The sequence below is a fragment of the Syngnathus scovelli genome, chromosome 17 (genome assembly GCF_024217435.2).
Source record: "Syngnathus scovelli strain Florida chromosome 17, RoL_Ssco_1.2, whole genome shotgun sequence".
NCBI lineage: Eukaryota > Metazoa > Chordata > Actinopteri > Syngnathiformes > Syngnathidae > Syngnathus > Syngnathus scovelli.
The window spans coordinates 11127222-11150818 of NC_090863.1; the positions used below are offsets into that span (position 1 = coordinate 11127222).

The following is a 23597-nucleotide window of genomic DNA, read 5'->3' on the forward strand; positions in this document are numbered from 1 at the left end:
TGTGTTCGCATTGATCATCAACTGAAATGAATATGATTCCAATTTAATAAGTGATACAGAAAGCAGCTTGCAAAAAGAGCAATGCCAAGGTGCAGCGCAGCACCGTGTATGGAAACTATGAATTCGTTTTGACGTGTTTCAGAACAAAAAAAGCAAACCGGTATCATCAACAGTCTTTGTATGTGAGTGTGTGCATCTCAAATGACACCGTTCCCCAAGTAGAGTCCTGCTTATAGCCCGAGAGCCGCTCATTTCTTTTTCTTCTCGTCTTTCTTGGCGCTGTCCGTTTTGTCCTTCTCCTTGTCCTCTTTCTTCTCCTTGTCGTCCTTCTTCTCCTTCTTGCCCTCTTCCTTCTCCTGGCCCTCCTTCTTCTCTGCGTCCCGGTTGGAGATCTTGTTGTTGATCAGATTGTGCAGGGCCACCACTGAGCGGATGAGCGACGCCAGGTAGACCACCAGCATCTGGTCGTTGGTCTTCAGGTAGAACGCCTTGGTGAATTCCTACCCGGACAAAGTGGGCAACGGTCAAATAACACAGACTAGACAGCAGATTTGAGGTAAAAGAATAACAAGTCCAAAATAATCCTCTACAATCAATTTAATGGTTTCGTTTACATTGTCTCATGTTCAGCGGTACGTCAACTTACCAGCAGGTTGACGTCGGGCAGCAGGTTGAAAACATCCTGTAGCTGGTAGATGATCTGGTGGTTGATGGGAAGCTTGCCGGCGGCCACCCTTTCCAGGTATGAGCGGATTTCCAGCAGCTTGGAGTTGAGCCCTTTCAGACCATGGACTTGGTTCGTGATGCGTTGCGACAGCGTCCCCACAGTCGTGTCCTTAATATCTCTGTGCACGCACACACACCATTTGGAAGGGGGTCGGTTTTATAATCATCTTATACAGCACTTTTCCTTATTAGGCTCATGGGTCGTTATCGATTTATGAATATGGCAAAGCAACAGCGCAATTGAATACCTGAGCAAGTGCTCCACTCCCACTTCTTCTGCTTCCTCAGCTCCAATTTCACTGGTAACGTGCTCAAACGTCTTTGACGTTGGCGTGCCATCCTACAAAGAAACGATATATTATGTAAAAAAAAATTTGGCTTGTTTGGCTATATTTTGGTGACAATATTTATTTATTCATTCATTTATTAATTAGTTTCTCTTTATTGCTGATTTCCACCTAATGTGTGTGGGTCCCTGTGATTAATGGGAATTTCAAAATTTAAATTACTTACATCATGTATTTCTTCTACAGAGATGTACGCTTCTGTGGGAAGGCCGAGGTCTTTGGGCTTGACATCAATAATGACTAAAACCTAGGAGGGTCAAAGAGGCACAATGCAAAGCTTGCAAGACCCAGGAAGGAAAGAAAATGCAGTTTCTTACTGAATTGGTACAGTACTGCTTGATGAGCTCATTGATGGCAATATCGTTCTTGTGCAACTTGGGCCCTGTGTGGTACCACCCCACAATTCTTTCTCTAGCTAAAAAGATAATATGCACAAGTACATGTAAATGCAATACACAAGAAAATGCAGACATGTCACTTACATAGCTAGCCAGCGGTCAAATCTTACCATTGACTTTCTTGAACATGCCATACATGTTCTCCAAGTAGTCGTGGTCCAGGAACCATACAGAGTCATCCTTGTCATCTTCGTCAAACGGTACTGCACATAATCAGGTTTATTTTTAACAATTACTCAGATTGTTGTGCGCCATGTCTTGTCACCGTGGGATAGGGGGGAACGAAATTTCGGTTTCTTTGTGTGTCTTTGGCATGTGGAGAAATTGACAATAAAGCTGACTTTGACTTTGACTTTGATTCAATCATGATAAGTTAATATGAAATAATGTGAACACACTCACCTGCAAAACTATTTGACACATCAAGAACTTTCTTCTGCCACGACCCCAAGAGGACACCCACCACTCTTTTCTGATTGCCAACCTTGCCTATTCTGCATAATTGAATTAGACAAAGTTACCAAACAGTTTATCCTTGTCAGAGGGATAATCAATGCTAAATGCTAAGCACAACACCACTTATTACATCATTGACGAAATATCATAAGTGTTTGATGCCTCGGTATTCATGTATAAAACTGTCCAGTTGTCAAAAATATATGATTTTACAGATCTTATCATTTTACTGACATCGTGTTTATGGAAAACACATCTAGCATTAGAACGCTAACTATGCTAGGCTCTTTACCATTCATTCTCAACGGCGCGCTGACTCAGCCGGCTAACATAGCTTAGCTCAAAGCGCACTTGCATTGGAGGGACTTTGTTTTCATAATTTAAACAGAAAGGAGTAGCCCACTAAGAAAACACGTAATAAACGCACCGACCTGTTAAAATGATCGACCACGCTGAGCAATACCAAAGGGTGAACAACCACATTTTCTACTGCTAACTCCGGCATCTTCTTCGTAGCTTTTACACGCCTAACAACAATGACGGTTACGCTGTACTTCCGCCGACGTCACTTCCTACACGTCACTTCTGTTTCCAGTGGCAACTTGAGGACGCAAAACTCGCCGACGAAATGGTTTTAACTTTTTTTTTTTTATTATTTAATATGATCGTATTTGTTTCGGTGGGGTATTATTGCTTATATCATAAATATTTTTTTTACCTTGCAGGCAGAAGTTGAGGAAACATTCCAGAGAGTGGAAGCTAATTGGAGCGTGACTGGAACAATAATTGCCAATGCAGATGGTAATGGTGACTTACCTCTAGAATAATTTGTGTATTACATCTAGAATTTGAGAAAGGCATTTAGACATTGTCATTTTGAGGGAGCCATTTATAGCTGGAAGACAAGAATATTTGGCACAAGGCATCTATTTTAGCTTGGCATCCGGCATTCATTTGAGGGTAGCATTAAGTTTCTTTAACTATATTGACACTATATTGATTTGGCCCGCGGGCCGGACTTTGGCTTAGTTGAAGAAAAAGACCGAACACGCATTGAAATTCCGACAATGTCCCAAAGTGGGCCTCCACGTTCCCACAGCCCATACATGCCCACTTTCCCAGAGCTGCTGACCCTACGACTTGAGTTGACATTCATCTACTCTGATTTTGGTGCGTGAAATAAATTATAAAACGTTTCCACATACTCCCTGTAGTATGCTCGTGTAACTGTCATTGCTGATTAGTGCATTGAATTAGATTATTTTAGATTATCTATGTTGTTTTGAGATGTCCTACTTTGTGTGCGGTACTTAACGCACCTCGAGTCTCCCGACGAACTGCACGTAACGTGGAGGCGGGGCTTCAATGAACCAGGCGTTATAAAAATAGCAACCAAAATAACTCGTAAGAAATTCGACTGCCGTTGTACCAAAATCAATATATAATAATATGCATGCCTATAAAACTTAAAATACGACGAAACAGAGCCTTTATGTTAGAAAATAAAACAGTTTCTTAATAATTTTGTTGCGTTGTTTTCTGTTATTACGGTAACCTCCATTGCCTGGTTTTCTGCGACACGCCTCCAGTCTCAAATGTTGCAGTAAAACAGTCGTCGCATAGAAATTAGACCGCAAGTTCCACTCGTCTGAGGACGGAGAATACTTAGGACGGACAAACACTTTACGGGGTCAGTCGTTTGAATCAATGTCAACATGATCATAATTCTGTGTGTCGTAGTCCTGGTTTGTTATGGTTGACAGAGTGGGTGATCAGAACAGATTGGAGAATTAAAGCACAAGAGGGAATGTCATTTCTTGCACAAGTGGGAACAAGAAATTTCTTGTTCAAGAGGTTTTGCATGTTGAAATAACGCAAAATACGTTTTGTATGTAACTCGAACATACTCCGTCATTCCAGGACATACCTTTGAAGGGCCTATTGTCACTTGATGTGCACCTTACGTGCAAATGCATTAAGAATAAATTATAATCTATTTCTAATTTATTTTTCACCCCCTGTCTAAACATTTATGCATGCCGAGCAGTTAAAAAAAACACAAACGTCTCATATTTTATGTTGTTTGCTCTGCTGCTGTTTGCCAAGGCAAGTGGACTTAGTACATTTTGAAGCTACATTTTTTTTTTGCTGTCATATCTTACGTTTATCTAAAACCTGTTCTAGTTTTGCCGTTAACGGTTGACATGAGCAATGGCTGGCAAGTAAGCTCAACAGTGACAAGAGTTATATAAATACACGTTGACATTATCAGTTAGATTCCTGACCTTGTCCAGGGAAAAGCATGAAGCAGAATCAAGTTTGACGTTTCTGGGGGCTCCAATGACTGCTTTATACTGTATCATTTCATGTTGCCTTAACTACGAGGCAACCCCATCGTTTCCCTCTGAAATGATTCATATTTAAAAAAAATTGGGGTGCAGGAGAATGTGTTTCATTGGTAGTGTGACATAATTACATTTAAATGAGCAAGTAACTAAATAACTTCATTTGAAAGTTAGAGATAACTACATCTGTGTCAAATCAGATTAGTGTGAATGTTTTATCAGTCCTATTAAATTATTGTAATGTATAACAAGTCCTTTTTGCAGGTGACCAGGATTAAGCATAACCGAACCCCCCCAAAATGCTGCCTCAAGACTTGAAGCAGGTCCGAGTACTGATACTCAATGACAAAGAGAATTTAGAGAGGACCCTGTTCAGACTTGATCAAGGTAAAATTTGTTTTTAGTTCAAACTAAAATGATTTAATATTATGGTTATTAGTAGGCTCTAGCATGATTGCGACCCTCGTGAGGATAAGCGGTTCAGATAATGGATGGGTGGTATTATAGGGGTATTGGAAAATAAATTAATTAATCACCGTTGCACACACTGAAAAAAAGAAAATTGTTATATAATAATTATGTATATTATATAATATTTATTTTAAATAATTATTCTTATTATTAAGAACAAAAGTCTCAGATTCCAGAGAGTTAATATATTTATGTTTCCTCAGGTTTCGAGCTCCAATTCCGTCTGGGTCCAAGTCTTCAGGGCCGGAGAGTTACAGTCCAAACCAACTACCCACCTGAAGGACAAGCGTTTGAACGAAACACTTTCCGTGTTTTGACCTGGAAGAACCCGACAGGACGTGAAGATGACTCTGATAAGTTTTGCTGTCTAGATATCAAGGTGGCTGGTTCTTTCCAGTACTACTTTGGATTTGGGTAAGACTCCACTTTAACTGTAAGGATGAAAATTAGTATTCATTTGACATGTCTAAATATCAACATCACTTGATTGCCATTGCGATCAACTTGTAGCTAACTCAAAACGAAAAATATTATTCCCCCTTATAGGGACGCAGAGAAATCTGGAGGAGGCTACATTGTTGTCAACCCAATCCTTCGTGTTGGATCAGAGAACCGTGTCCTCCCATTAGACTGCATCACCATTCAGACCTATTTATCCAAATGTTTGGGTACCTTAAATGACTGGCCAGCCAGATTGCAAGTTGCAAAGGAGTCAGGTATGTGTGTGATTTCTTTTGAAGATGGCAACATGAGTGTGAGTCCAGTCACAGGAGTTTGGGTTACCATATTAACAATGCATATGTTTATTTTATTCCCTAGGGTACAACATGATCCATTTCACGCCTTTGCAGACATTAGGACTATCCAGGTCTTGCTACTCCTTGGCAGACCAGCTAACCTTTAGCCCCGAATTCAGCCCAGATGGCCAAAACTATACCTGGACACATGTTGGAGCGCTAGTGGAGAAGATGAGGAAAGAATGGAACATGCTGTGTATTACTGATGTGGTGTACAACCATACTGGTAAGTAACCCAATGTGTTAGAAAAGTTTAGGTACAGAAGTATTTGGCATTACGGTCTTTTTTTTTTTTTTGTGATTTTCATCATTGTATGTTTTTGTGTTTTCAGCTGCTAATAGCAAGTGGATCCTTGAACATCCAGAATGTGGTTACAACCTGGTGAACTCTCCCCATCTACGTCCAGCCTGGGTGTTGGACAGAGCTATCTGGCATTTAACCACCAGAATCGTAAATGGACGGTACGAGGACATTGGCCTTACTGCTAATATCACCAATGAGAATCATCTGAATGTAAGTGCACGATTGCTTTTTAGACTTTGGTTTTTGTCAATTTGCAAAGGGAACATGGACTGTTCGGACAACTGGGAAAATATTGACAATTTTACTGTTGTGTTTGTGTTTGCGTGTGTGTTTGTGTTTGTCAGGAGATTCGAAGTGTGCTATGGAAAGATGTGTATCCTCAGATTAAACTCTGGGAGTTCTACCAGGTCAAAGTGGACAATGCTATCGAGCAGTTCAGAACTCTCTTACAAGACGGTATGTAGAACTGTTCATCTGAGATATACGTACAGTATACACTTGTAGAGGAATGAAACAGTACGGCCATTTTTTTTTTTATTTTGGCTGTTGATTGAAATAAATTTGGGTTCCAAAACATGAATATGAGACAAGAATAAAAATCAAATACCTAGCTTATATATTATTTCCTTTTATTTTTACACTGTGTTGTATAGGTCTGAACTATTTATTGTTTTTAGAACCGAAATCGCAATCCCAGAAGACAAGATTTTTTTTACAGATTTTGTTGAAACGTACAACATTGGCACTAATTTGATTCTGTCAGTCTGCTACAACCCCTGGAGGTCAACCGTGTCCTTGGTGTTGGGTCGCATTAATCATTGTGTGTATTTTAAGGCGCGAAACCAGACCATAGTAAGACTGAAGGGGAAAAAGGCCTTACGATTATCCAGGACCCTGGTTGGCGACGTTATGGCAACACAGTGGACATGAACTCTGCTCTCCAAACATTTGTACCTCACAGGTAAGACACATTTTAACACAGTTCATTTGAATTCATACCTTTATCTTTTTTTTTTTTTTTACACAAATACTTGTGCACCCCTATCTTATTTTATTCCCACTTCAATCCTTGAAATGTCTATTTTCAGAATCTGCCAACAAGCTGAAATAATGTCCGAAAGACATCTTTTTGAACCTTTTACTGCACTTAACTTAATTGTTTTTACTGTTCATACAGCTTTTCCCCACAGCACATCGAGGACTGCTGCCAATTGTTGCGACAGAAACTGAACCAGCTTAATGACGAACAACTCCACATTGTGCATCAACATCAAGAACAGGTAGACAAAACATAACCTAATCTGTTTATATTGATGAGTCCATTTTTCTTGGAATTAATGATGAGAAAGTTATAAACCATAATGCGTGAGGAGACATTATAGAAATTCAAAAGAATAAGCATTTTGATGATCTCTGTTTTTATTTCATATTTGTTTGTAATCGTTTGCTTGCAGGCAGCCAACTGCATTTTGGGAAATGTTATGTATGAGCGTCTGGCTGGACATGGACCCAAATTAGGCCCTCTTAGCAAGAAGAACCCTCTTGTTACCAGGTCAATTTTTTATTTTTTGCTTGTGTGTCTGTTCAACCCTTCCAAGAAGCATCAGTTTTTAGATAATTTTGGAGTGTTAAATGATGGTATTTAAAAACAAACAAACGTTGTTGTTGTTGTTTTTTTCAAAAACTAGACTACCAAAAATACTCTAATACGTTATTATTGATAAAATTAGGGTTAAGGTTATTTTTAATCTTAGAATAATTTCAATATTTTCAAAACAGTTTTACCTGGAACAAAGGTTTTTAAGGTTTTTTTAGGTTTTTAAAAGGCCCTGATTTTTTTCTGTCTTCCTCTCACAGGTATTTCACCTTCCCATATCCAGACATGACTCTCGAGCAGGAGATGCAGATGATAGATGAACCAGACAAGACATGTAACTTCATGGCTCACAATGGTTGGGTGATGGGTGATGATCCGCTGCGCAATTTTGCTGAACCAGGTAAACATTGGCTAATTACTAGATGTAAGGTCCACATGCAGAAAGCATATTTGAGTTGTTTGGACTACAAATGTCTGTCCGAGTAATAAAGATGGCGGATTTGCGAAACCGTTTGGCCACACCCACTACCTTGTTTTCAAGTAATAGAAAATGGATAAAACTGAACGGAGTAAATAATATCGCCCAAACAGATTATAAAGAAAAAATTTTGCAGCACCTGGAGAGATTAGATTAAAATTTCTACAATCCTGGAGACTACAAGTAATGTATTTAAAAAATAAAAAAAGGAGAAAATTCGAACTGGTGATGGCTAAAGGAGTAACAAAAAATAGGGCAGTTAATTATTGATTTTGACTTTTTTCCTTTCCTAAATTTAATCTGTGTTGTCTGTTTGGCCCTGCTGTAATTGTCTGTGTCTCTGCTCTTAATTTCTGCTTACTTTAGGATCCAATGTCTACGTTCGGCGAGAATTGATATGCTGGGGTGACAGTGTCAAACTTCGCTATGGCAAGGGACCTGCAGACTGCCCTTTTCTCTGGGCTCACATGAAGAAATACACTCAAATAACAGCCAAATATTTCCATGGAGTCAGACTGGATAACTGCCACTCTACACCATTACATGTTGCTGAGGTAAGCAATCTCGGAGTAGCAGCAGTGATGAGCATTCCGTCTCAGGATGGATGCTGATCGTACGGACGGACGACGAGACGTTTTTTAAAAATTCGCACCGCAATTTCTACAATATTGTGCATTTAAAATACAACAGAAAAAAATGAGGGGTCCACGACCAAACCATGTTAGACAAAATATCACGTAGTATCGAAGCGTGTAAAATGAAGGCTTAGCTGTATTTTGTTAGATCCTCATTTGATTTGAGCTCACAACAAAAGAAGAAGAACTCTCGCAAACTGCTGTGCACTAAATTCTCTTCTTTTCTCCCTGTCTGTAATGTAATGTCTTGTCCAGGCTATGCTTGATGCAGCCAGAGTGGTCAGACCCAATTTGTATTTGATAGCTGAACTGTTTACAGGCAGCGAAATCATTGACAATGTATTTGTGAATCGGCTGGGAATTAGCAGCCTTGTAAGAGGTACTTGTTCAATCAAACTAATATTGTTTTGTTTTTTTTTTTCTTCTCTTTTCCCTGCATTTTGTGTTCTTTCACTTTCCTTCCTATTCTGTTTTCCTGGACTGAATGAATTAATTGTGGTGTTACTTTTCCCTTCCTCTTCACTGTCACTAACCGGCTTCATCACAATTATATCCATTCCTCCACTTCCTTTTTGCCATCCTTAATTTTTATTGACTTCTTGGACTTTGCTGTGTTGCTTTGTGTGTTGGTTGACCAGTACATGCTAGATGTGGCTAGAACAGTGTGCCCTAACCTGTATGTGGTGGCTGAACTCTTCACTGGCAGTGAGGAACTGGATAACATCTTCGTTACAGATCTAGGGATTACATCACTCATACGAGGTACGGTATTGTATTTTTAAAACCTCACATAGATATATCTAGTCACAGTTTGTATAAAAAAATATTAGTATATAATATATATAAGTATTTGGCTATGACGGATGTTTCATCGTTTAAATTAATTATTTAAATTATTAAATTTAAATTGAATTATATTGATTTAATTATCACATTTATAATGGATAGGAATTAAAAAAAATTGAAGAATTACACAGTTGTCTGACATCCAGTGAACATGAAAAAAAAGAAAGGGGAAGTAAGTACATTAACTTATTTGCAAGTTACTCAAACCTATGTGACATCACCGGAATGGCTGTGCCGAAATACTGGAAAGGTGACCAAATCACTAAATAAAAAAATAACAACTAATTGTCGAATGTTGTATTTACATTGCATTTAATTACAAATTAACATACTAACTAAAAAAAACATTGACTGCTCTGTTCTACGAAGCTACAAAAAGTAATTGTCGAGTGTTGAATTTAAATTGCATTTAATTACAAATTAACATACTAACTCAAAAAACATTGACTGCGCTATTCTATGACGCTACAGTATCTGGAATTTGCATGTTAACTAATAAGCACACTGAGAAACATGACTGAATAGCAATGAATATTTTTTAAGACGTTAAAGCTATAAAGTAGCAACAAGCTTTTTCTTCTCTGTTTTGCACCCTTAATCTTTTAGAGGCCATGTCCGCTGGTGATAGCCATGAAGAGGGAAGATTGGTCTATCGTTATGGTGGTGAACCAGTCGGAGCGTTTGTTCAGCCAAGTCTCCGCCCACTGACGCCATGCATTGCACATGCCATGTTCCTTGATGTAACCCATGACAACGAATGTCCTATACAGGTGGTTTATCCAAATCACATCATGACATAACTAACTAGTGGTAGAAAAAATTTATTATATTTACATTATAATTCCCGTATTTTCCAGACTATAAGGCGCACCTAAAAACCTAAAATTTTATCAAAAGCCGACAGTGCGCCTTACAGTCCGGTGCACCTTATATATGGACCAAATTCCAAAATTTAAACTGGCCCGAAGCATTGTGTCATGAAATCAATCATAAGTGGCCCGCTGAAGACTATGAATCATGAATCAAAAAGACTATGGATCATTATTTTGTGATTATAAAGTAATTTGTTTTGCGTCTGAAGTTGAAATAAAAAAGATAAAATGGAGAATGATTTGATTTAGATTAAAAAGCTGACATGATGCATTAATGGTGCGCCTTATAGTCCGGTGCGCCTTATATAAGGACAAAGTTTTAAAATGGGCCATTCATTGAAGGTGCGCCTTATAGTCCGGAAAATACGGTACCAGTGTTTCTTTGTTTCCATTGTGCAGCTGCGTTCAGCACTGGACTCTCTTCCAAGTTCTGCGATGGTCTCCATGGCCTGCTGTGCTACTGGCTCAACAAGAGGATATGATGAATTAGTTCCACATCAAGTAATATTCAACATACGCTTTAATACAATACACTGCATTTTATATTCAAATTTATTGAAGTTTGTGTGTGTGTGTAGATTTCTGTTGTCACAGAGGAGCGTTTTTACCCAAAGTGGAACCCTTCTGCTTCCCTGACCTCTGCCAGCGAGGTTGGACCACAGACTGGCATCATTGCCGGGAAACTGGCACTCAATAAGTTGCATCAAGAACTGGCTGCTCAAGGCTTCATACAGGTATAATTTTGGTCGTAGTTTTTTTTAATATATCTATTTCTACATATAATATTTGAATATGTCTCCTCTATAGGTCTATGTAGACCAGGTTGATGAAGATATTGTGGCCATTACTCGCCACTGTCCCAGCACCCATCAGTCAGTAGTGGCAGTTTGTAGGACAGCTTTCAAGAATCCTAAAACACACAACTATAGAACTGATGTGCCACCGATGTTTATACCTGGTAGGAGAATCACACACAACGCAAATAGTTGTGGTGCAGAATTTTTTTTTCTTTTTTGTGCTTAATGTCATTAATTAGAGATTGAGATTGATGATAATGTTATGCCTTTCGTTTTATTTGAGTATTCAGCAGGGTTATAATAGTGTGGGATTTTTCATTATAGTCATTTGGTGTGTTTTTTTGTCATGATCATTGTTATGCATTGATCCTGTTACCCAAATCTTCTCTCCAGGAAAAATTGAGGAGGTTGTGTTGGAAGCAAGGACAGTGGAAAGACATGCTGGGAGTTTCGTAAAAGATGACAACTTCATCAACGGCATGCCCGAATACACAGTTGAGATAAAAGAGCATATTCCGGTAAATAAAATACCTACTTTCTTCAGCATTGAATTCTCGTTATATGATTCATTTCATTAAAAAAAAAAATCATGTTGCATGTTGATTCCAGTAATCACAAAGATTTATGCTTAATCAAATATTTGTGTGTATTTGCAGTTACAGGAGAGCTCAGTGGTGAACCATGCTGGTGTGACATCTAAAGGTCGATCAGAGTTTGTACAGGAAATCAGCTTCAAGAAACTGACACCGGGAAGTGTCATTGCCTTCAGGTACTATAGAATTCATTACCTCCTCAAAACTGCATCGTTACACTAAAATCTCTGATTTAAAAAAAAAAAAAACACCTTTCTCTTCCTTATAGGGTTAGTTTGGACCCCAAAGCTCAGAAGTTGGTCGGGGCACTCCGCTATTATCTGTCCCAATTTAGCCTAAAATACCGAAAAGGCAGCATAGCAGATGAAAACCCACCAGACGCCCTGAAGATGCCTTTGGCACAGTGAGTCCACATCTAGATATGTAGAATTTTCCTGTCATTATCATAAACATGATGCAATCCATTTGACTTCACTGAATTTAATCAAATGCTTTGAATAGTTATTTTTCTTTGTGTATACCGTAATTTCCGGACTATAAGCCGCGACTTTTTTCCAAAATTTTGAACCCTGCGGCTTATAGTCAGGTGCGACTTATATAAGATTTTAGTTAGTTAGTTCTACCATTTATAGCATCACTATGTTGTACATGATTATCTTGAATGAAACTCTAGGCTGATGTCAAAGTTGACGCTAGCAGACATGAATGTCCTGCTATTTCGCTGCGATGCCGAAGAACAAGAGGATGGCGGAGGCTGTTACAATATTCCAGGTTGGGGAACCTTCAAATATGCCGGCCTCCAAGGTAAGTGATATTGGAGTTCAATGAATTCCCTTTATCCTATGAATTTATTTGATGAATATTGTGCTTCTGTATACTATATGCAGGACTGATGTCAATTTTGGCTGATATTCGCGCCAACAACGACCTGGGCCATCCTGTGTGTTCTAACCTCAGACAAGGAGACTGGCTAATGGAATATATTGTCAATAGACTCGTGAATAAAGAAGGACCTCTTGCACAGGTAAAACTTTAAAATATCTTTGAGCCAAAATAACTACGAGACATAATTACTACCGCTGATTTAGTCTTGGTGAAATCTCACTTGTACATTCCAATGGAGACAACTTGAGTCATTTCTTATGTGCAGGTTGGACAATGGCTCGAGGCCATGTTTACTTATTTGAAGCACATCCCGCGCTATCTCATACCATCTTACTTTGATGCAATCCTTGTGTCAACTTTCACCACAGCTCTGGATGCAACTTTCAAACTCATGTCAAGGTAGTTTTTTGTAATTATGCAACCAGTGTTTATGCAAATTATGCAAATAGTCTGCTTTTCATATGAAGATTAATCAGAGTTTCCGTTTTCAATTTTTATTTAGTTTCATTCAGAGTGGCTCAAGCTTTGTGCGACACTTGGCGTTGGGTTCACTTCAGATGTGTGGTGTCGGACGCGTCCCTGCCCTTCCTCCTCTATCGACTAAAATTGACAACATTCCATATTGCATCAGCCCAATAACTGGCCAGAAGGAGCAGTGCTGTGTGACAGTGGCTGCAGGTCACCAAACTACGAAATTATCTATAATCGTTTATCGTACCAATCACTTGAAATAATCTAGTATCGGCACTGATACCAATATCTAGTATTGGTACTCCCCCATCTCTATTTTACTTAATACTGATTCAAATTTGTTTCATCAGGTCTTCCTCATTTCTCTACTGGAATTTTCCGTTGCTGGGGCAGAGACACTTTTATTGCTCTCAGAGGACTGATGCTGCTCACTGGGAGACACACCGAAGCCCGGTATCCATCTATGTCTGCATACATGATTATTTTATGCCATGCTATTATTTCCTGTTTGGATAAAGTAAATTAACAATAAATGAGGTCTTCTGCTGTGTCCTTAGAAACATCATCTTGGCCTTCGCAGGGACATTACGTCATGGTTTAATCCCAAACTTGCTGGGAGAGGGTCGCTTTGCCAGATACAATTGCCGTGATGCTGTGTGGTGGTGGCTGCAGTGCCTGCAGGTAGGAGCAAACGAGAATGTACTACATATAAACGCATACCACAGAGGTGCTTAAGGTAATTAAATACATAAATAAAATTCAATTTTTCATTTTTGACAGTCAAAAGAAAAACGCAGAGATCTAACAATTGGTTCATGATGGTGATATAGTTAAGTAGGTAGTAATACGAACTTTTCGACATACAAACCGGAGCCTCGTGATTTTTTTGCATCTACCGTATTTTCCGGACTATAAGGCGCACCTAAAAACCTAGAATTTTCTCAAAAGCCGACAGTGCGCCTTATAGTCCGGTGCGCCTTATATATGGACCAAATTCCTAAATTTAAACTGGCCCGAAGCTTTGTGTCATGAAATCAATAATAAGTGGCCCGCTGAAGACTATGAATCATGAATCAAAAAGACTATGGATCATTAATTTGTGATTATAAAGTAATTTGTTGCGTCTGAAGTTGAAATAAAAAAGATAAAATGGAGAATGATTTGATTTGGATTAAAAATCTGACATGATGCATTAATGGTGCGTCTTAAATAAGGACAAAGTTTTAAAATGGGCCATTCATTGAAGGTGCGCCTTATAGTCCGGTGCGCCTTATAGTCTGGAAAATACAGTACTTACGGACAAATTTTCGACTTCCAAAGCGACACCCCAGCAATGCACCCCCCTCCCATTTCTAATTATCCTTACAATACTATACTATTTATTTACTTTTCAGGATTACGTTAACCATGTTCCCCAAGGACATAGTATCCTCCAGTCTCCTGTCACACGCATGTATCCAACTGATGATAGTGAGCCCTGCCTACCAGGAGAAGTGGTATGTACCTTCACATGTCTCTACTGTAATTCAAAACACACAACTTTCAGTCATCAAAAAATGGAACTTTTGAATTATGTATTGAGATATACCGTGTTTGTGTACAGGAGCAGCCTCTATATGATGTAGTCCAAGAGATTCTGCAGCGTCACCTCGAGGGAATTTCCTTCAGAGAGCGAAATGCTGGACCCAAGATAGACATGCACATGAAAGATGAAGGTCTGAGGATGTGCGCGTGCGTGCTTGTGTTAACCACAAACGACGCTGCTGCGCTAAAATAAACAATTAACTCATAAAATATTGGTTATTTTTCCAGGATTGATGTGTATAAGGAGTTTCATGATTTTTCGTAGGTTTAACGCTAAAAATTAGCTTTTTTTTTTTTGATGAACTGCGTATTGCCCCAGTTACAGCGTTGACCAAAAACTCACAAATTTTGTGTTCTAGCATAATGAAGGCCTAAACACTCTTCCGACTTTCTTCCTTCCAGGGTTCAATGTTGTTATCAACGTCGACCCTGCAACAGGCCTAGTCCATGGAGGAAACCGTTTTAACTGTGGCACGTGGATGGATAAAATGGGAGAGAGTGAGAAAGCAAAAAACAAAGGCATGCCAGCTACTCCCAGGTAAAAGCGAGAAATACTGATCACACTTGAATTTGCTAAAATAGTGTGATACTACCTTTTTCTCTGTATGTACGTACATTAATATTGGACATGTAATTCACTAAAAAAAGACGACAAAGCTTTTACACCATTGTGGATAGCTCTCAGCTGGGTTTCCATTGCCCTCAGAAATGTGCATGATTATCTACATGAATGAAAAAATGCAATGTCAAATTCTCCTCGCAGAGACGGAGCAGCTGTGGAGATCATTGGTCTAAGTAAGTCAGCCATCCGCTGGATTGTGGAGCTCCATGCCAAGGGACTGTTTCCTTATGATGGAGCAAAAGTTCACAGAAATGGTATTAAACACACATTAAAAATACGCAGTAGTAGTAGTTCATAAAATACTGTATATTTTGCAACCTAAATCTGAGATTCCATTGCATTGTGTTGCAGGAAAAGAGGTGTTTATCTTATACACCAAATGGAATGAACAGATCCAGCAGTCCTACGAACCAAATTTCTGGGTGTCCGAGGAGAATCAATCTGATCTTGTACACAAAAAAGGTATCTATAAGGACAGTTTTGGAGCATCTAGCCCATGGTGTGACTACCAACTCAGACCGAACTTTACAATTGCCATGGTCGTGGTAAGTTGGTACTGCTATTGAAATAATAAACTTCTACGTGTTGATAGAGCTGTTTGATTTGATTAGATTTTTTTAAATGACAGGCTCCAGAACTGTTTACTGTGGAAAGAGCCTGGAAAGCTCTTGAAATTGCTGAGGAGAAATTACTTGGACCCCTAGGAATGAAAACCCTCGACCCTGAGTAATACACCGTCCTCAAGTGTTAATACTAATATGGAAATGTAGTAGCTTAACATTAAAAAAATATATTTTTTTAAAAATACTGACCTAAATATTCCGTGTTTCGTCTATATGGTTGGATTTTTAAATATGTTTCCTGCATTTTTGCGTACCTGCAGTGATATGGTCTACTGTGGCGTGTATGACAATGCACTGGACAATGACAACTACAATGTGGCAAAAGGCTTCAACTACCATCAAGGACCGGTGAGAAAGTCAATTTGAGTTTGATAATTGGTAGTAATAATGAAGGACAAGGACAGCCATTGTTTAAAACAAGGTCCACTTCTAAATTCATCTTGCAGAATGACTTGAACCCCTTTGCGATTTTGGCATGCAGGTTTGATGTTGAATGGCACTGGACGAGTCGACTAATCAGTTCAATTCCTATTTCCAATTCTTATGTCTGTCCAGGAGTGGCTATGGCCTGTCGGATACTTCTTGCGTGCTAAGCTCTACTTTGCCAGAAAGCTTGGTGAAAAAACCTATGCCAAGACGGTGACCCTGGTGAAAAATGTTCTTTCACAACATTACACTCATCTGGAGAGGTACGAATGTCATATGTTGTATATAAAAATGAAGCTCCCACTTTTTTCATTTCATCACGTGATTGCGTATGCTCGTGTGTACGTGGTCATCAAATGTGTTATGAGTTGCATTAATAATTGCAATGAAAAATATTCAATTCGATTTGCCAGTACCTGCAGGACCCCTGTTTTGAGCATAATGATAAAAATCATGATCAACAATAAAGTTATCTGTGTTTAATTTTTGCTTTTCCCCCTTTACCCCCCAAACCTCTGTCGTTATCTATTTTAGGTCTCCATGGAAAGGTCTACCAGAATTAACAAATGAGAATGGCCAATACTGCCCGTTTAGCTGTGAGACTCAAGCATGGTCTTTGGCTACTCTGTTGGAAGTACTGTATGACTTCTAGAAAACCTCTACAAGGCCCTTTCCAATATCTCTTTGACTCAGTTGAGATGAGTGTGTTAAATTCCAGTGGTTTTGCAATGCACTTCATGTTGAAATGAATTTAATTTGAAAAAATGTCACACCCACAAAAGTATTTATTTCAAGTGTTTCTAATTGATTAAATCAGCTAATGTTACATAGTTATTAGGTGGTTTAAATTCAACCAGAGTGTGAAATTCAACACTCGACTCAAGTAACACCAAGTTTTTGTTCAAGATTTTTAATTAGAAGAGTATGAAGGCACAGTGGAATAATGTTATATGTGCAAGTAGCAAAGGAATCAGCAATATTTAGTTGTGTAGAAATAAGCAGAAGTAACATGCAAGCAACAGGAAAATATGCATGCACAAAGGCAAAAAAAAAAAAAAGAGCTAGTGCAACATTACCATGGCATCAACTGCTTTATACCATATTGTTATGGCTAGGATAAAAATAAATAACAAATACTGTAAGTGAATCATCTGTCAATGTTGTGTTCATACATTTGGATCTGATGTCCTCATTAATTCAAGGTTCATGTTGTCTTTGTCTTGCTAACTTTTGGTCTCATACTTTTAATTGTACCTATTTGTAGCACCTTTTATGTTCACACACTGTTTACTTACTGAAAAAAGTCACCCAAGTCTACCTGTACTGAACTGTTCTGTACTGTACTGTACTGTATTAATGCAATAAAAATTGATACAGGCTTTTAAGTGTTTTTTTTTTAATTTGGAAAAAAACATCCGCGATGTAGTGAAGCCGCGATAAATGAAACGCGAAGTAGCGAGGGATCACTGTATGTCGTATCAGCACTGTTCGCACTAATTTCAGAAGGTGGCGGTAACGCACACAAGTGCTTCCTCACCACCAGTCGAGACAATAAAAGGAGGCGAAGAAGAAACCCTTCTCGTACTCCCCAGTCGGCCATATTGCATTTACCCAAACGCACTCTTTGGTCGACCTTTATTTTGAGTAAGTACGGCTACGTTTTATTGTAGACTAACTACGAGTGTTTTCAACGGATATTCATCTTATTTGTGTTTGTCCGGGTATTTATAACCGTCAAAACGTTGAGATTAATGCTTGGAATCCATACTAGTGGTACATCGGTTAATAGGACGGACACTCGTACTGTTGTTGTTTGCCGTGTCAAACGGACTAGCTAGCTAATCCTTCGGCACGTTAGTGGTCCAGACGTTTTGTCTGAAGGCATTGTAGGGGCCTATGTAAGAGTAAATGTTTGTCTGCGTCGGGCTGCTTGATAGTCGATATCCTCTCCAATTTTAGGATCGCGAAGATTTGGCCTAATACCGTAGACGGTATTAGTGTAACCTATAGAAGGATGACGGCAGCATTAGCCGTTTAATTTGATTATTTCTGAGGCTAAATTTGGGTTGATTTGTTTCGGAAAATAATAAAATTGCGGCTCCAACATTGCGATTGCGAGTTAATATGCAATTGTTTTTATTTTGTTAAGGTTTTCTATCCAAGTATTGTCTTGTTTTCAACAAACACATTCTCTCTCTCTCTCTCTCTCTCTCTCTCTCTCTCTCTCTCTCTCTCTCTCTCTCTCTCTCTCTCTCTTTGATAAATAATTGTTCGGTTCAGGTTTTTTAGTAAAATACAGTTGCATATTAAGGATGTTGGTTATGTTCCAAGTCATGCAGTTAAGTTTAAGGAAAAATATTCACCTTCAGTCACACTCCTAACCACATCTATCAATTTTGTTTCAGTTTACGACAATGACTCAAGCCGTTCAGACCAATGGTGTCCAACCCCTCAGTAAAACCTGGGAGTTGAGCCTTTATGAATTACAAAGAACCCCACAGGTAAAATGTTTTTTTTTTAACTACATGAATAATTTCTAATCCTAAAACCGAGCTGTGTAAAAGAATCCATTGTCCAATGTAAGGTCACAATTATTCCTGTTTTTTTCCTGTTAATTGTATTATTGGAAATTAACTTTTTTTGTTGTAAATTTTGGCACAGGAAGCAATTACTGATGGGTTGGAGATTGCTGTGTCACCCAGGTCATTGCACAGTGAGCTCATGTGTCCTATCTGTCTGGATATGCTGAAGAACACAATGACAACCAAAGAATGCCTGCACCGTTTTTGTGCTGATTGCATTATCACAGCTTTGCGATCTGGGTAAGTTTTTTTATTCTTTTGGTTATTAAGTAGGGGTAAAAAAAATAAACAAACTAACAAACAAATTTTTCATCATATTGGTTGGGCCACCTACTATCCCAAGAATATACCTCTTTGTGTCGTGAATGCTTGTTTGGTTTTATGAAAAGCATTTATTCAATGATTTGATCATTAATTCACTGTTGATTAACCATTGCACTATTTTTTTAAAGTCTTATAATTGCTGCATCCAATTTACTTTAATTGTCCTGTGATTTTTTTTTTTATTTTAGCAACAAAGAATGTCCTACATGTCGCAAGAAATTGGTTTCCAAGAGGTCGCTGCGTCCAGACCCTAATTTTGATGCCCTGATAAGTAAGTTTCCAAATCAACTGCAGAAAACAGGGGTTGTGTGAAATTCAATGTTGTCCAATGTATTATTCAAACATTCCTTACACTGCATACAGAATGTACACCAAAAATTACTCTTAAGCACGATAGAGCATTTACGTTTCGCATCCCACAATGCACTGGGCAAAATGTAAGCAAATTTCCTTTGGCAGTATCAAAAAACATGTCACTCGACTGTGATGTCTTTAAATAAACACAAAAGCCAGCGTTAATTGGTGATGCTGTTTAACAGTGTTTAAAAACTCCATAAAAATATTAAAACAATTGGTAAACATGTGGCAACTATTTACCATATTGAACGATTCCCTCTACCAACAGAGGTAAAAAAATAATAATAATTTGTTGTCATTTATCCTAACAGGTAAAATTTACCCCAGCCGGGATGAGTATGAAGCACACCAAGAAAGAGTGTTGGCTCGCATCAGCAAACATAACAACCAGCAAGCACTTTCTCACAGCATAGAGGAAGGACTAAAGATACAGGCTATGACCAGGTAAAGCAGCTTGTTACATGAATTTATGTAGACTGCTATCTAGGTGGTTTTTAGACTAGATGGTCAAGTCTGCCATTTCTTGAGAGCCAATATTGTATTTGATGTTAAAATACTTTGAAGGGGGTTCCTTTTTTTCTTTTCTTTCAAATTGTCAGACTGCAACGTGGTAAAAGACAAACGGTGGAGAATGGTAGTGGAGCTGAAGATAATGGTGACTCTTCACACTGCAGTAATGCCTCTGTCCACAGCAATCAGGTAAGTTCTGGACCTTAAAAATGCTACAGACAACCTAGTTGACAGACTCAACTGACACTGATTTGATGACCTATAGTATATACATTAAGTAATTATATTTTAAATTGTATTCTTTCACATTCATTTAAAATATATTGTATTTTTTAGTGACAGTCAATAAATAATGTTAACATGTATCATAACATGAAAATCACCTGCCCATTCATAAAATAAAAGGAAGTTGACCTTTTACATCAGTTGCAGGAGTGTATGGCTAAGATCACTCTTCCTCCATCTGCCTTTGCGCCATACTAACGATGAATTTGAACCGATCCCCCAGGAGGCTGGTCCGAGCATAAAACGCACCAAGACAAGTGATGACAGTGGACTTGACATGGACAATGCTGCTGAGAATGGAGGAGGTGACTCTGTGATTGACAGCGGTGCCAGTGAAATTGAATTGGTATTCAGGCCTCATCCCACACTCATGGAAAAGGATGATGGTCACAACAGGTAAATAAAAGTTGATATTTGTAATATAGAATAAAGGATTCATTTTGGGAAAAGTTCAAGGAGTATCAATACTCTTGACGCCACAGAAAATCATCCCATTGTCGTTTCTGCGAAATCTGTAGTCTTTTTTTTTTTTCATTTGTAATTGTGAAAGTTTGCTTTTTTTTGCACCATTGTTTTTTTTCAATCACAGATTGAGAAAATTGGCAGATGGGCTGCGATATCGCGCATTTTGTGTTATTTGTGCAACAATTCACATGTAGCAAGATAGCAGTGAATCAGGTGACACCGCCACCACATAAAAATGAGACGTTGCGAACTATGCTCAAATGTGCATATCTTCTCTTTCAGTCCTGAGGTGTTGCTGAAATCGATAAATTATGTTGTTGTGCGTGTGTTGTTGTGCGTCCCAATGTAGTGTGGAATTTGTGCCTCGCTACATAAAGACATCTGGAAATGCAACAGTGGATCACCTGTCTAAATACCTGGCTGTCCGTCTGGCTTTGGAGGAGCTTCGAAGAAATACAGAGGCAAGTCCTGTTAATGTGGAGGCAGCTTCAGAGAAGCAGTACACTATCTACATACCTACTGCTGGAAACCAATTCACAGTGAGTACTTTTAGATACATGGTATAACGACCCCGTGACCCCCGTGGGGGAAAGCGGTACAGAAGATGGATGGAATAATGGTATAACGACGTACTTGTGTATAGTCCTTTTTTTTTTTTAGCTAACATGTTATTTTATTCTGAATTTCTGAATTCTGTCCATAGGTTCTGAATGGTTCTTTCTCTTTGGAGCTGGTCAGTGAAAAATACTGGAAGGTGAACAAACCAATGGAACTATACTTTGCCCCGACTAAAGAACACAAGTAAATTATTTAAAAGCAGTGTGAGTCAAGTTGTGTACCAGGACCTGTGTACACAAAGTAAAGAAGGTGAAATGGGAAAGATTGACAAATCCTTCTAAATGACTCTTCGAAATAGTTTTTAAAACTTGTTACTATACCTTCTCAATATGTGTGTCTTCGCCCCGTAGAAGTTAGCAGCCAGCAGGTGACAGAGTGACAATAGACCACTAGGAATTGTACCAATCATTCACTTGGAAATGGCAACATGACATTTTTAACAAATATTTATCTAAATTAAAATTTTAGCTCAACTCACCCATGTATTTAATTTGATATGAATTGATTCTTGGTGGTGTAGTCTTTGGAGTATGGTCATACAATGTCCGAACATTGGTATGTCAAAATGTACATCAGTAAATTCAAGGGAAGGACTCACCAGTGCCCTTTTCCACTATATCTATTCAGCATGAAATAAACATTACTTACAAATATGTTTCGTAGAGGCGACACGACTGACGTGCCTCCAAGTATGTAATTACAAAAGGCGCTGATGCTCCTCCATTGTTGGTTTTTTTGCATCTTGCTGCGACAGATATGCTTAGTGCAGCATTATTATTTTTTACAGTTCCCCATGGTACTATTTGAAAGTTGATTGCCCGAAAGGTTGAGCGGAGCTGAGCTGGAACTTTGCAGCAACTGATTAGTGGTCACAACACATTGACCAATATACAGTGGACCCGTGCATACTCGCCACACCAATTTGGGGATTTTCAATACTTTTCAGTACCCCCACACCACACCATTACCACCCCAAATTTCCCCTTTGGTCTTTGTGGAAAACACATTGGCAGTTTATGGGGATTTTTTGGGAATAATCTTTTGGGTTGTTTTTATATAATACTCTCAAGGCATTACAGCAGGCATCAGTTTTACTATGCACGAGTCTACTATATTCCTAAACATCTGTGAAAAGTGTGTGTGGGGGGGGGGGGTCCCAAGTATTGTCGTGTATATTTGTATATTACCTTTTAAAACAGTGGTTCATAACCTTGTTGGAGGTACCGAACCCCACCAGTTTCATATGCACATTCACCGAACCAGTCTTTTGTAAAAATAATTTTCTTTAATTACATACCAGGAAATCAGTGTGACTTTTGCATCATCACAAATTTACACGACATACAGATCTGTTCGGGTTGCTCGGTGGCGCACTGGTTAGCACAGGAGTCACCAACCTTTCTTAAACCGAGAGCTAATTCCTGGGTACTGATTAAGGCAAAGGGCTACCTGTTTGACGCAGACTTCTGACATAGCCAATTTGCTCAATTTGGCTTTCACTGTGTTATTGTAATTTCCAGTTCACATGTGAGTGTGATTTTAACAAGAATAGCAAAAATACAGTCAAACCTTGGTTTTTGACCACAATCCGTCCCAGAAGGCAGTTCGAGAAGCGAATCGGTCGAATTCCGAATCTATTTTTCCCATTCCTTTTTTCATTTGCGCATATTTGTCCGATCGCGCAACCGCAGCGCACCGCCGAACGTGCAACCGTAACGTGTCGCCCACCGTGCAACTGCACCGCGCTGGTCGCATTATTGTGACAGAGCCGAAAGGTTGTTGGTCTCTTTGTGCCCTGCGATTTGCTGGCAACCAGTTCAGGGTGTCCCCTGCCTACTGCCCGATGACAGCTGGGTTAGGCTCCAGCACGCCCGCAATCCCCGTGGGGACAAAGCAGTACAGAAAATGGATGGACAATGTGTTCGGACCTCCGCAGTGGAGACTCTGCCGAACCCCTGAGACCGACCCGCCGGACCCCTAGGGTTCGATCAAACTCAGGTTAAGAACCACTGCTTTAAAATAAGTGTATAGGCTTTTTTTTACGTGTTATTGCATTCTGCCATGTGTAGATAGTCCATTATTCCTTCAATGTCCAGTTATGTTATTGTAAACTTTCTAAGGTCAATTGTATTGTGTTTCTCAAAAAGATCATTTTCATTTGATGTTTAAGTGCCATTTTGTAA

The 23597-nt window shown here is 38.9% G+C and overlaps 3 protein-coding genes across 5 annotated transcripts; 2 read left to right on the forward strand and 1 right to left on the reverse strand.

The window, feature by feature from the left end:
• Positions 1–27: 27 nt before the first annotated feature.
• On the reverse strand, positions 28–2519 carry LOC125985506 (26S proteasome non-ATPase regulatory subunit 7). Its single transcript, XM_049748418.2, has 8 exons — positions 2359–2519; positions 1874–1965; positions 1582–1674; positions 1391–1488; positions 1240–1320; positions 975–1066; positions 647–845; positions 28–500 (listed from the first exon to the last, which is right to left on the reverse strand). Exons 1-8 carry the CDS (start codon positions 2430–2432, stop codon positions 249–251), a joined length of 981 nt encoding a protein of 326 aa, XP_049604375.1. The 5' UTR covers positions 2433–2519; the 3' UTR covers positions 28–248.
• Positions 2515–17653, forward strand: agla (amylo-alpha-1, 6-glucosidase, 4-alpha-glucanotransferase a). 3 transcript variants are annotated; one of them, XM_049748410.2, is made up of 36 exons: positions 2515–2558; positions 2653–2728; positions 4537–4659; positions 4947–5157; positions 5290–5459; positions 5563–5766; positions 5873–6054; positions 6189–6300; positions 6679–6805; positions 7022–7124; positions 7299–7396; positions 7702–7841; positions 8286–8473; positions 8810–8933; positions 10007–10170; positions 10672–10773; positions 10851–11006; positions 11080–11230; positions 11463–11587; positions 11726–11838; positions 11931–12065; positions 12336–12466; positions 12550–12686; positions 12813–12946; positions 13050–13225; positions 13369–13471; positions 13576–13699; positions 14413–14514; positions 14622–14733; positions 15005–15140; positions 15366–15478; positions 15576–15769; positions 15853–15950; positions 16108–16195; positions 16403–16536; positions 16808–17653. In XM_049748410.2, the coding sequence occupies exons 3-36, from the start codon at positions 4572–4574 to the stop codon at positions 16923–16925; spliced, it is 4593 nt and encodes a 1530-aa protein (XP_049604367.1). In that variant the 5' UTR covers positions 2515–2558; positions 2653–2728; positions 4537–4571; the 3' UTR covers positions 16926–17653. The 3 variants fall into 3 exon arrangements, with proteins under 3 accessions (XP_049604367.1, XP_049604366.1, XP_049604365.1); XM_049748409.1 differs by lacking the exons at positions 2515–2558; positions 2653–2728; positions 8810–8933 and adding exons at positions 3350–3617; positions 9193–9316; XM_049748408.1 differs by lacking the exons at positions 2515–2558; positions 2653–2728 and adding an exon at positions 3351–3617.
• Positions 17654–17796: 143 nt separating this feature from the next.
• On the forward strand, positions 17797–21891 carry rnf2 (ring finger protein 2). Its single transcript, XM_049748416.1, has 9 exons — positions 17797–17917; positions 18679–18774; positions 18935–19095; positions 19368–19450; positions 19848–19980; positions 20136–20235; positions 20555–20727; positions 21146–21335; positions 21500–21891. The coding sequence occupies exons 2-9, from the start codon at positions 18688–18690 to the stop codon at positions 21599–21601; spliced, it is 1029 nt and encodes a 342-aa protein (XP_049604373.1). The 5' UTR covers positions 17797–17917; positions 18679–18687; the 3' UTR covers positions 21602–21891.
• The last annotated feature ends 1706 nt before the right edge of the window (positions 21892–23597 follow it).